We start from the raw sequence: 13587 nt of genomic DNA, 5'->3' as shown, positions 1-13587 counted from the left end.
TAGCCTATGTAACGCCCCCTAAACACTATAAGTGCAGTTATTGGCCTAGGCAACGCCCCCTAAACACTATAAGTGAAGTTATTAGCCTAGGCAACGCCCCCTAAACACTATAAGTGCAGTTATTGGCCTAGGTAACGCCCCCTAAACACTATAAGTGAAGTTATTGGCCTAGGTAACGCCCCCTAAACACTATAAGTGCAGGTATTAGCCTATGTAACGCCCCCTAAACACTATAAGTGCAGTTATTGGCCTAGGTAACGCCCCCTAAACACTATAAGTGAAGTTATTAGCCTAGGCAACGCCCCCTAAACACTATAAGTGCAGGTATTAGCCTAGGTAACGCCCCCTAAACACTATAAGTGCAGGTTTTAGCCTAAGTAACGCCCCCTAAACACTACATGTACACATGTTGCACAAAAATAGAGCCCAAACTCTAAAAACACTGGATCCTACATTTCCCATAATGCACCTGGATAGTGTCCAGTTTGTAATGCAGACTGTGTGTTAGACATCTGTAGTCTCCAAGCTGATGTCATCACTGTGACATCATCGGGGTTATGTTCAGGAGATATTTTACTGTATAATGTAAACTGTTGTCACAGGAGAACTGTCCTTTAACACTGAGCTGTAGAATTGTGTGTTTTTACATGGAGTTCTGCTGGTGAAGCAGCTGACTGTCACACTGCTGCCTCATCATTAGTGCTCAGTGTGACTCTGAACAACAAAGCTTCTTGTTACTGCACCCCGCTCCTCCCCCCCACCCCCCCACACACACACATGATGAATGCTGTCTGTGTGTGGGAGTCAAAGGGGGGGGGGGGGGGGGGTCGATAAAGTGTGTGTATGTGTGTGTGTGTGTGTGTGTGTCAGCTGTCAGCTGTCGTCACAGTTGGTCTGAAGTTTCTCAGCCAACAGCTGGAGGGTCAACAGGACTACACACCACCTACTACACTGCTGTAGTACTTTATACTTTTACTTTATACTACTACTGCACTATGTCTATCTGACAGCTACAGATTCAGATTATTAAATCAAAATATAATCAACTTATAAATGATGATGTAGTATTGTAGATGAAACTACCAGCAGTATATAAAGTCATTAAAAGTAGCTCAACCTTCACCAACTGTTACATTAAAGTGATGAAGACATAAAATATTAGTAAAATATCCAATAAATATTAGTAAAATTAAAAATGTTAAAATATCCCAAAAATACTAATAAAGTATCATAAAAATATTATGAATAATCAAATTAGTAAAATATGTGAAAAAATATTCACAAACTATCTAAAAAATAATTAAAAGTAGCTCCAACTTTACCAGCTGCAACATTAAAGTGATGAACAAATAACATATCCCCAAAATATTGGTAAAATATCATAAAAATTAATTGAAATATCAGAAAAATATTAATAAATTAATCAGACAAAAAATTGTAAAATATTCAAAAAAATATTTGCAAAATATCCCAAAAATAATTAAAAGTAGCTCCTTCTTTACCAGCTGCAACATTAAAGTGATAAACACATTAATGAATCAATAATTAGAATACAATAACATAATATAGATTCTTTTGCATAATGAGGACTTTTAATTTTGCTACTTTAATTAAAGTTTGATGATGATACTTGTGTACTTTGTTAACAGAGTATTTACATACTGTGGTATTAGTACTTTTACTAATAATTGAGACTAATAAAAGACTTTAAGGGGCGAATAATGGAAGTAGCATAAAGGGTTAAATGACGAGGCGTTCAAGTGTTACGTCCAGTTCAGTAGTGTTTAATGTGTGTGTGTGTGTGTGTGTGTGTGTTACTGTCTGTCGAGGATTTCGACCCCCAGCTGTTGGCTGGAAACGCACACTTCAGGCTTTTAGAGGCCACAGGTGTGTGTGTGTGTGTGTGTGTGTGTGCGTGTGTGTGTGTCTTTAAATAGTCTTTGGGAACTCTGTCAGGATTCGTCAGGATAAACAACAACACACATTTATTCAGCTGCTGTCTGTCTGTCTGTCTGTGTGTTTGTTCAGTTTAGTTTAAATCCTGCTAATATTACTATCTAATAACTAATATATTCTAATAATTGAACTGAATTCGGATAAACGTCATTTCACTTTAATAGCTGTTCATAGACTGTTGCTGTTGTAATATAATATAATATACTTAAATATGATGCATACATACTTTTTGTTTGTGAAGATTTGTTTTAGTGGAAAATAAATGATGCTCAATTTACAGCGCAGTTGCAATATGTTAGGTACATAAACATTTCCATATGTGCGTGAATAGATTAATTAATAAATAAATAAATAAAATTAATAAATAAAATTAATAAATTGAATTAATAAATTAATAAATGAATCCCTCCTCTCTTCCTGTAGCTCTTAATCTCTTAACTGAATTTGGCAAAGTTTCTGGCTATAAAGTAAATACACAAAAAAGTGAATTGATGCCCATAAATTTGGCAGCAGGAGACTCTCTGTTTATTCGTACAGTGCTGTTTAAAGTGTGCATGGACAAAATGAAATATCTTGGTGTGTGGGTCACATACAAATTTAAAGACCTCTTCTCAGCAAATTTCCCTCCTTTCCTGTCCTCTCTCAAGGAGGATATTAATCGTTGGGATCTGCTCCCCTTACCTCTGGCAGGTAGAATTAACGCTATAAAGATGAACTTATTGCCCAAACTTCTTTATATGTTTCGGTCTATACCAGTCTTCTTTACTAAAACATTTTTCATTTCCCTGGATAGAAAGCTTTCTTCTTCATTTGTAGTAAGAAGAATCCACGTATACGCAAAGCTATACTACAGAGACCTCGGCAGCAGGGAGGGCTCAGTCTGCCAAACTTTCAGTTCTACTATTGGGCAGCAAATATCAAATTTATTTCCTATTGGATGGAAAGAACTGAAGTAACAGCTGTGCCTGACTGGCTAATACTAGAGAGAAACTCTTGTAAGAACACCTCATTACTCGCCTTATTATGCTTTAGCCTGCCATACTCAGAGCCTATTACTAAACATACTTCTAACCCAGTTGTTATTCATTCTTTAAAAATTTGGAAACAATTCAGACAATCCTTCGAGATCTGTACATTTTCAATACTAGCTCCCATCGTAAATAACCATGCATTCCTACCACTTGTGACGGATGCCTTATTTAGTGCTTGGCACAGAAATGTGATTTGTTCATTTAAAGACATGTTCATAAATGGCTCATTTGCCTCTTTTGAGCAGATTGTTCAGAAATTCAATATTCCCAGGTTACACTTTTTCAGATACCTGCAAATTCGCAGCTTCATTTCTTATTCAATTCCCTTCACAGCCGCTAGACACGCTCCTAGTCTCAATCAATGACATCACATCATCCAGAAAGGGAAAGATAGGTGACATATATTCCTTATTAATGAGAGAAAAATATGACACATCTTAACTCCCATAAAGATCAGTGGGAGGGGGATCTGGGATTTGACATTTCAGACACTATCTGGTCAAAGATGACGAGGGGAATATATTCATCTTCCATATGTATGAGACATACTGTCATGCAGTTTAACATTTTCCACCGACTGCACTGGACCAAAGTTAAACTATCCCAATTCAAATCCGATATAGACCCATGTGTGACCGTTGCAAGCAGAACCAGGCCACTCTAATTCACATGTTTTGGGATTGTCCTAAATTATTTAATTTTTGGCAATTAATATTCAATATGCTTTCCAAAACTACTGATAAATCCTTAGAACCATCAGCCTGTCTTGCTTTCTTTGGGGTGGTACCACACAATTTCACTTTAAACTAAACCTTTTATCTTTTGCTACGCTGGTGGCCAGATGACAAATTTTGATTAGATGGAAAGATTGCAACCTTCCAACATTTGCACAATGGCTTAGAGATATGTTCTATTTTATTAAGTTGGAGAAAATCCGGTATACTATTAAGGGGTCAGCCGACAAGTTTTCATTGATTTGGCAACCTTTTCTTAGTCGTGTTGATTCCTAAGACTCAGATAACTTTGTGGCTGATTAAAGTTTGATGTGTGTGTGTGTATGTATGTATATATGTGTGTATGTATATATATATGTGTATGTTATGTGTATGTGTATGTGTGTATGTGTATATGTATATATATATATATATAGAGTCCAAACATGTTTGTGCAATGGATTGTCAGAGTTGTATTAACAAAATTCAGAAATAAACTCTGTTTTAAAATGTTTTGTTTTTTTAATAAATTAATAAATTAATTATAAAGAAAGGAAAAATACACATAAGCGTACAGATAAACGCTAATGTACTTGTAGAAAAAAAGGGTAATTATAAACATAACGATGCATCAACTTTAAATATATATATTTAAGTGAAACAGTAATAATGACATATATGACATATTAATGATAGTAAACCTAACGTATAATAAAAGGAAACAATAAAATAAAATTCAGTAAATAAATAAATACACATATATACACATAAATACATAAAGAAAATAATAAACATATGATACATGGACAAAATGAACTCCTCTCTTAAATGGATATTTAAAAAAATATGACGGATGGGTGGTTCTGGATCCTGAGTCTGTTATCATCGTCAGCTGGATGTTAAAACTCTGACTTCAGATCAGATAAAGAGAGACGTTAAAGCCGTCGTACCACTCTGTGCTCGCCACTGACGAAGAAAGAAAAACACTCCTCGTCTTCCTCTGGAGTCTCTCAGTCTGTCACTCACTCACTCACTCACTCACTCACTCACTCACTCATTACATTTGATCTTTGGTTACTAGATACTAGACATGGAGCTTAGTATGGTTAGGATGTGTTTTCTATTGTAATGTTTTATGTTTAACACAGGTTTCTGGCATGTTATGGTTTTTAGTGAACTGGGTTGGAAACTGTCAATCTGATCTCTCCATTGTTTCTCTGCAGCAGGGCGACCTTTAGCGTGTTTGTTTGGTAACCGTTGGCGACCGGCGAGTGTTGCCGCTCGCTGTAACCGTCGTAGAGAGAGTGGGACGTTAGCAGACAGACGTCTTGTTGTTGATGTAGAGTCCAGTCAGTCCTGATTCCACAGCTGTCTGCTGCTGAGGACGGTGTGTCTGATGGGACAAAAAGAACCACATGTCAGCTGTTTATACACGGTGTTTAAATCTGAGCAGAGTCAGCTGATCTTCTCTGCTCTTTATCATATCTATGTATATATACATTATGTAATGGTGTTTGCACCTTATATACTGCTGGATAGTGTAATCTACAGTAAAACATAATTTATTTGTATATTTTGTTTTAATAATCTGAATCTGAAGCTGTCAGATAAATGTGATGAAGTAGAAGTATAAAGTAGCAGAAAATGTAAATACTCCAGTAAAGACCGAGGACCTGTAAACTGCAGTACAACAGTACACTGAGACAGTAAGACGCTGTGAGAGCAGCTCAGCGTTTGTCTGATAAAAGAACATAAATCTTCAGTAAATGTGTCGCAGGTTCAGCTGATGTGAACAAACTGCAGCAGCTCCCGTTTCCTGGGGAAAGATTACAGCGTCGCTCCGATCACGGCGTTTCCTCCCCGAACAACACGGGGGCCGGACTAATCTCTGGACACTCGGCTTCCTGAGAGAGTTCAATAACAGACGGCTGAGCTCAGAAGAGGAAAATATGATGAGACAATGGAAAACACACTCACACACACACTGTTAGCCACGTTAGCATCGTAGCTGTTCAATGTCAGTTAAAGATAAAGAGCTGAAAGGAGTTGAAGAGTTAAGGCCTTTACACAGCGGGGGCGTCAAGAATCAATGTTACGAAAATGCAAAATTACTCGCCTGTGAATATTTTAGGGCTTTTATTGTGAAAGGCAAAAAAGAAAGGAGTGAATCTCACAATGTGAGGAACGTGTGCTCCGAAATATCAACCTTGTTCTGAGAGAAAAATAACGCCGCATTTTCACCCATGTCGCTCGAGCGCTGATGCGCGAGCGGCGAGCCGACGCCGACTTGCCTCTGATTTTGTCACAGAGCTCCAAAAACTTTCGGTTAGCGGAAAATCCGGGCTAAAGTTGTGTAGTGTGAACTAGATATTAGTTGAAATCCAAGCACTGAAAGCAGCTGAAGAGTCAGCTGACATTTAAGCAATATGAGGAGTTTGTCAGTTGATGAGAAAGATCCGAATGAAGTTTAAGTATTTTGTCCAAGTGAAAGTGTGAAGGAATTGAAGAATCAATTGACATTTAAAGAAGTGAAAGTGTCAGTTGAAGAGAGCTCCTAAAAGACTTCAACAGTCAGCTGGAGTTGAAGCACTGAAATCATTTGAAGTGTCTTGTTCAAGTAAAAGGAGTTGAAGAGTCAGTTGACTTCTGGAGCTCTGATAGGAATGGTAGTGAGCTGAGGTTAAAGGAAGTGAAGAGTCATCTGGAGTTCAGTCTGAACAAACTGATGTATGTTGGATGAACGATTCCATGATTGATGATCACTCTGTCTCCTGATTGGACGATCCATCAGAAACTTTAACCCTCCTGACAGGTGTGAACACGAGGTTTTCATTGGTCTGTTTACCGATGACATCATGTTTTCATCAGGTCAACTCCAGCCAGTAAAATAAATGTTAAAGAAGAACGACCACTGTGAGTCACGTTACAGCGGTTTGACTCAACGTTTAGGAGTGTGTGTGTGTGTGTGTTTAACATGTGTGTGTGTGTATATAATGTATATTAAACAGAAAGTAAGAGTCATCAGACTAGAAGTTGGTTTTCAGGAACAGCTCAGAGTTCCCCCCTCACATTCTTGTATGTTATTGTGTGTGTTATTGTGTGTGTTATTGTGTGTGAGTGTGTGTGTGTGTGTGTGCATGTGTTTCCTATTAAGAGTGACCTCATTCCTCAGACCGGCGGCGGCTGGATGACATCATCCTCTGCTGTCGATGGATGAATCCTTCACATTAAAAGCAGCCTCCTGACAGCTTGAAGATAAACAACGTGCAGCCGTGAACTCTTATTTTGGCGAGCAGATGTGAAGCTGTTGAACAGCAGCTGATTATCGGTTATTAAACCATAAACTGATCATTTACTGACTTCCTGTTAAACCAAAACACAATATAACTTATATAAATACTGTATATAAAAACATCCTTTCTTACTCTACGATGAACCCCTGTGAACGCCAGCAGCTACCTGAACTCATTTAACCTGCCCCCCCCCCCTCCGTCTGTCTCCCAGACTCTAAAGCCATCGTGGACGGGAACCTGAAGCTGATCCTGGGTCTGATCTGGACCCTGATCCTACACTACTCCATCTCCATGCCCATGTGGGAGGACGAGGACGACGAAGATGCCAAGAAGCTGACCCCCAAACAGCGTCTGCTGGGCTGGATCCAGAACAAGGTGCCCCAGCTCCCCATCACAAACTTCCACCGGGACTGGAGGGACGGCAAGGCACTGGGAGCACTGGTGGACAACTGTGCCCCCGGTAGGTACCAGTAATAATCAACCAGATAACCCTAACCCCCGGTAGGTACCAGTAATAATCAACTAGATAACCCTAACCCCTGGTAGGTACCAGTAATAATCAACCAGATAACCCTAACCCCTGGTAGGTACCAGTAATAATCAACCAGATAACCCTAACCCCTGGTAGGTACCAGTAATAATCAACTAGATAACCCTAACCCCCGGTAGGTACCAGTAATAATCAACTATATAACCCTAACCCCTGGTAATTACCAGTCATAATCAACTATATAACCCTAAGGTACCAATAATAATCAATCATCAGCTAGATAAAAAGATATAAGTGGCTTTTGAAGTTGAAACTTTTAAATGACTCAAATGTGTTGACGTATTGAGTCTTTGGAGGTGGAGCTGAAGGAAACTGAGTAGTTTGACCCTCAGAGACCTGCAACTTTACTGTCTTTCAGAGGCTGTAGTAGGTTTAGGAAGGTACACATGAAACTAGAAAAACCTAATGAATCCATTGGTACCAACCATGTCATACTAGCTTGTCTTGAAGGAAGTTAAATAACGCTCCAAACTTACACTAAATTTTGGAGAGGAAAAACTGTCATAGCCATTTTCAAAGGGGTCCATTGACCTCAGACTTTCAGATATGTGAATGTGTGAGGAATTTGGTCCGAAAAAAATTCCGAAAACCTTCCAATAAAAAGTCTGAAAAATGTCCGAAAAAATGTCTGAAGATTGTCCAAAAAAACATCCAAAACATTCCAGAATAGATTTCTAAAAGAAAGGCAGAAGAAAAGTCCGATACTGGCATCATATGAAAGGAACTGAGGTCAGTTTTCAGCCTGGTCTCCTAAAAATAATGCTAACACACAATGAAACTGCATTGTGAGTTATGTTTCAAGGGGAAACATATGACACTAGTTTTTAAAAAAATATTTGAGTGGATTTACATTAAAACAGGGTGAGATATTGTGTATTTGTGCACTGACAAGATTATTTAAGAAAAGAAGATTTTTATGTTCAGAAATAAGTTGGCTGGTTGTTCGCTTGGTCAGACTTCAGTTAACATGAAACCAGTGAAGTGACTTTATGGAACAACACGGATGTTTTTCTTGTTTCTCTCTGTGTTCAGTTCACTTCTTTAATGTGGAGTCCAATAAGCGACAAAATCGATTTTCAAGCATTTCTTACATAGAAATCACGTTTCTTAACTGATTGTCGCTGACAAATTTCAGATAAATGTGTGAATCCTGCAGGACTCCTTCAGGCTCTTTTTTTTGTTTTTATTAGTGAAATGTGTCAGTTTTATTATTATTATTATTATTATTATTATTTAGGAGATGAAGTTATATCACAACCATGTCTCTGTGTGCTGCGTTCAGGTCTGTGTCCAGACTGGGAAACGTGGGATCCCAGTCAGCCGGTGGAGAACGCCAGAGAGGCCATGCAGCAGGCTGACGACTGGCTCGGAGTGCCTCAGGTAACATTCACCTGTTAATGAACCTTTATTACCTCGAACACAACACAGGTAACATTCACAAAACTTTACATGCACGTACATTTGGTCTCCTAACATAAAGGTGTAAATGTTGTCTCAAAGCTTACTGCCAAGAATAAAATTCAGATTTTTTATCTTTGTCTCAGAGTACAAAATTGCAGTTACATCTTCAGTCAGGAGCAGAACCATCAAGAGATATAGAAAATAATTGTAAATAACGGAATATACAATATAACATTTAACAAGAAAATAAGATATTAAATTAAAAGAAGGAAATAGTACAATCATATCTGCTGCCATCTTGCAGTAGAGTGAAGAAGAAATGTTGAATCTTATAATGTATTATTTAGTTGGACTAAATTGTCAAATAAAAAAATACTGAAATCAACTTTTTATAATTGAATTGGCGACTTTTTGATCAAAAGGCTGCTTGTCTAACCTTTAGACCACCGCTGCCCACAATAATATATGATCAGCTCATAAGATTTAATGCATTATTGGAGTTTAACGTATCTAGGAGCGTATGCTTTTTAGTTTTGATATTTTATACATAAATAAACATCTGAGCAAACAAAAAAAACACCTTTGGTGTTCCTCAGGGTTCCCTCCTCGCTCCTCTTCTGTTCAACATCTACATACTCCCACTGGCTCAGATAATAAATAAAAAACACCAAAAATTATCCGCCGGGATTATGCAGATGATGCACAACTTTATATAACAATATTCAGAAAAATAAACTAAATGAAATCCTGCAGTTAAAGGGACTGTTTGTAACTTTCAGAAATGCTTGTTAACAGCGACACCTGTGGCCGTTAAGTCAACGAAAATCAGCTTCGTGCTCGCGCTTGCTCGCTCTTTATAGACATGAACGAGCATCGCTCAAAACAGTGAGGCGACACACGTCAGCTAAAACCACAATATCACTCTATATTTCACCTGCTTGGCAGTAATGTCAGCTGAACAGACGAAGGTCTCTCCATGAATCACTGCTGATCCTAGTGTTGGCTTTTCCTGCTTCAGCCCCAGAGGCTGAAGCAGGAAGAGAAACGTTATCGTCTCTCGACCGCAGCCGGAGGGAGACACAAAAGTTACAAACAGTCCCGATAAACAAGGATAAAACTGAAATAAGTGCCAAAGAAGAACGATGAAGAGTCGGTGCTCGCCTTCAATCACTAATATCAGTTTTAAGTTATTTTGTTTCTACTTTATTTTATTCTTTTAAAAATCAGTCTTTGTTATATTGTGTTATGTTTCTTTTATATCTTAATTCCTTTTTATGTCTTACATAACTCACCTTGTTGTTACCTTAAAGCTAACACTCTTTCTACTTCTCTACTTGTACATCAGTAAAATTCAAATACAAGTCTTTTATTCTAAAAGGAGTATTTGGACATAGTGTTATTGATGCTTTTACTTCAGCGGGGGATTTAAAAACGTCTTCCTGCTCTGCTAATGAACAACAGGATCCAGCTGTTGAACATGTGTTCACCAGCTGCTGCTCGCTCAAACTCAGCCCTCCATTATTTTCTCACATTGTTATTCATTTAAAATGATCTGTGGCTCCTTTTAATGAAGGTCACTCTTTAAATTATCAGGATTATGTACCCTCTTTCTTCTTCAGGTGATCGCTCCAGAGGAGATCGTTGATCCTAATGTAGACGAGCACTCCGTGATGACCTACCTGTCTCAGTTCCCCAAATCTAAACTGAAGCCCGGCGCCCCCCTGAGGGCCAAGACGCTGCACCCCAAGAGGGCCAAAGCCTACGGACCAGGTGAGCAAAAACCCACAGCACCAGAGTCCATTCAGAATCTGATCCGTTTAAATCGACTTTTATTAGATCCAGTGAAAACCAGCTGTGGGGGATTTTTGGGGGACATTATGGCTTATTTGTCCACACTCAGATGACAGCTGATACTTGTAGAGTTAAAAAGAAATTCCAGTCTGAAAAATATCCAAAAAAGGCAGATGAAAGGCAGAAGAACAGTCCAATATATGTCCAAAAAATGTCCGGAAAAAAGCCAAAGAAAGGCTAAAGGAAGGGAGAAAAAATGTCCGAAGAAAGGCAGACTAAAAGTCAGAAAAATGGCTGAAAAATGTCCAAGGGAAAGGAGGAAGAAAAGTCTGTCCAAAACAAAGTCTGAAAGGCCGTAGAAAGTCTGTCGACGTGGTCTTCATCAGCTGTAACCTGAGGCGCCTCGTTAGACTTTTTATTGAACTTCCTGTCATGTGTCTCAGGTATTGAGCCTCGAGGGAACGTGGTCCTGAAACCAGCAGAGTTCCTGGTGGAGACGGTGGAGGCCGGACTGGGTGAGGTCCTGGTCTACGTGGAGGATCCAGAAGGACACACAGAGGAGGTGGGATCACACCCTCTCATTTCATATTCAATCAAACACAACACAGTGAAGTACAGCTGAGTTATTGTGTTGTGTGTCCGTCAGGCCCGAGTGATCCCCAACAACGACAAGAACCGGAGCTACTCGGTGGTCTACCTGCCCAAAGTGGAGGGGCTGCACAAAGTAAGAAACAATATGGAAGATACCCCAATCATACTGCAAAAAGAGATAATGACACTTTATTGATTTAGTTCCTGGTTAAGTCCCTCATTTAGTTCCTGGTTTAGTTACTAGTTTAGTTCCTGACTTAGTTCTTATTTTTTCTGAATCTATGTGGTTGAAACGTGGTATAATTGGTATAATTTACATATTACATGTTGGATCAAACTCAGGTGTTTTACTCGTCAGAGCAGATCTTCCCAACTTTTGTCTCAGGACGCCAGTTTCAGGTCTTAAAGATGAAGACATTTCGTTTGTATTTGAAACTTTTCTATTGACAGATAGATTTAATAAAGACTCTTGAAAGAACATTTTAGTTTTTACAATCACCACCTTGCCACTGAAGAGTATTTTGACTCTTCTGGTCTGTTATGTCTAATGATGGTTATGTTGCACGTCGCGCTGCAGCCTGAAGTCTGGATGATCTGGACCGGTACGTTCTGGTTAAAGAAGTTGTTTATTTCTCTCTTTTTCCTCTTTAAGGCAGTGCTTACATCTGTAAGATCTTCCTCGGGCGAGTTTGAAAGAGAGAAACAGCAAATCATTATCACCGGCTTTTCAGCAAACAGCAGGAAAGAGGACTGGTCTGAGGAAGATCTTACAGATGGAAACGTTGCCTCAAAAAGAGAAATACACTGTTTATCTGCAGCCTAACGGTGTGCAGACCTCCTTTGTGTCCTGCAGTTTAGGATTTTTTGTGTTGCACCAGAGTATCTTTGCCTGGATGTGTACTCTCTTCTGAGTTCTAGTTAAAGAAACCATGACTTTATGGTAATCCCCTCTTGCTCCAGACTAAAGCTTCTTGTAGCTTTTATTTGAGGTGTTTGACCTGTTTGATTGAATAAGTCCATCACACTCGGAGAGTTCGCCTTCTTCCCTCTTAGGAACTTTCTTGCAACCCCGTCAACCGAACAGATGCCTCAAAAGGTGTTTTCAGACCAAACAGTTCTGGGACCTCTCTGAAAGGAACTGCCTACTGGGGAGCTTCCCAGAGAACTACATACCTTCAAGGGCTTTTTCCTGTTTGCATCACAACACCAAAAGGAACGCTTAATTTACGTTAGCCGGCCGGTGCCGCTCACGGAGAGTTTACTATCACAAGCACTCTTAGCTTTTTCTTCCATTTATTTTGTTACTAGCTGTTGTCTGGGGTTTATGTTGTCCGTTGTTTACATGGGTAACAGGGTTTTTAAAAATGGTGGTTGCCGGTGCTGCATTGGCTCATGTGTTCAACCAATCATGGTTCCTCTTGTGCTGAGAGAGTACCTACTCTGAAATAGGAGCTAAAGACGGCGTTCTAACAACTACGATCGTTCCTAGTTTTTGCAATGCGGACACCATAAAAAGGGGGTTCTTAGAACTATGAAAAAGTTTCTCCGGTCTGAAAACACCTGAAGTTACTAAATGTAATGAAAACCTGACTACCAAAAGCCCTGACAGGCCTGTGTGTCACTGTTCCTCCCAGGTGAAGGTGCTGTTTGCTGGGCAGGACATCGACAGAAGTCCATTCACGGTGAACATCTCGAAGGCGATGGGCGACCCGACCAGAGTCCAGGCCCGCGGGCCGGGACTGCAACCGACGGGAAACGTGGCCAACAAACCTACGTACTTTGACATTTACACTGCAGGTAGCCAGAAACTAAAAGTTAAAACTATGGGATGTAGGGGACGCAACATGACTTGTCTTTAAATGTACAAACCTTCTTTTTATAATCTGTGATATTTTCCCAGAAATGTGAAAGCATTTAGACTTCTACTTGTCACCAACAGTTCAGTCTGTCTGATATTACTTCACTGAGCGTCACATTCGTCTTTCAGTGTTATAAAGTCTTGTTGTCCGTCTGTCCGTCCTCCAGGGGCCGGCGCTGGAGACGTAGGCGTCATCATTGTGGATTCCAACGATCGGAGGGACACAGTGGAGATTGTATTGGAGAACAAAGGGGACAGTATTTTCCGCTGCACCTATGTCCCCATCTTGGAGGGACCTCACACCGTCTACGTGACCTTTGCTGGGCAGCAGATTCCCAGATGCCCTTTCACCGTCCACATCTCAGAGGGTAGGTTTTACACATAGTAGTTTAAATTTAGTTAT

General features: G+C 39.6%; 1 protein-coding gene across 12 annotated transcripts in view; it reads left to right on the top strand.

Moving 5' to 3' along the window:
* The window catches only part of LOC141761646 (filamin-C-like), a 52155-nt gene that overhangs the window by 4084 nt on the left and 34484 nt on the right, over positions 1 to 13587 (top strand). For all 12 annotated transcript variants that reach the window (XM_074625128.1, XM_074625133.1, XM_074625127.1 and 9 more), the window contains exons 2-8: positions 7205 to 7453; positions 8826 to 8923; positions 10564 to 10714; positions 11179 to 11297; positions 11382 to 11459; positions 12961 to 13123; positions 13352 to 13552. In XM_074625128.1, the coding sequence (XP_074481229.1) occupies positions 7205 to 7453; positions 8826 to 8923; positions 10564 to 10714; positions 11179 to 11297; positions 11382 to 11459; positions 12961 to 13123; positions 13352 to 13552 (1059 nt within the window). The remainder of the gene's footprint in view (positions 1 to 7204; positions 7454 to 8825; positions 8924 to 10563; positions 10715 to 11178; positions 11298 to 11381; positions 11460 to 12960; positions 13124 to 13351; positions 13553 to 13587) is intronic.

Source organism: Sebastes fasciatus, chromosome 23 (assembly GCF_043250625.1).
Source record: "Sebastes fasciatus isolate fSebFas1 chromosome 23, fSebFas1.pri, whole genome shotgun sequence".
In the NCBI taxonomy this organism is placed as follows: domain Eukaryota; kingdom Metazoa; phylum Chordata; class Actinopteri; order Perciformes; family Sebastidae; genus Sebastes; species Sebastes fasciatus.
The sequence above is the reverse complement of the archived record's forward strand: the minus strand, read 5'-3'. Positions and strand labels throughout refer to the sequence as shown.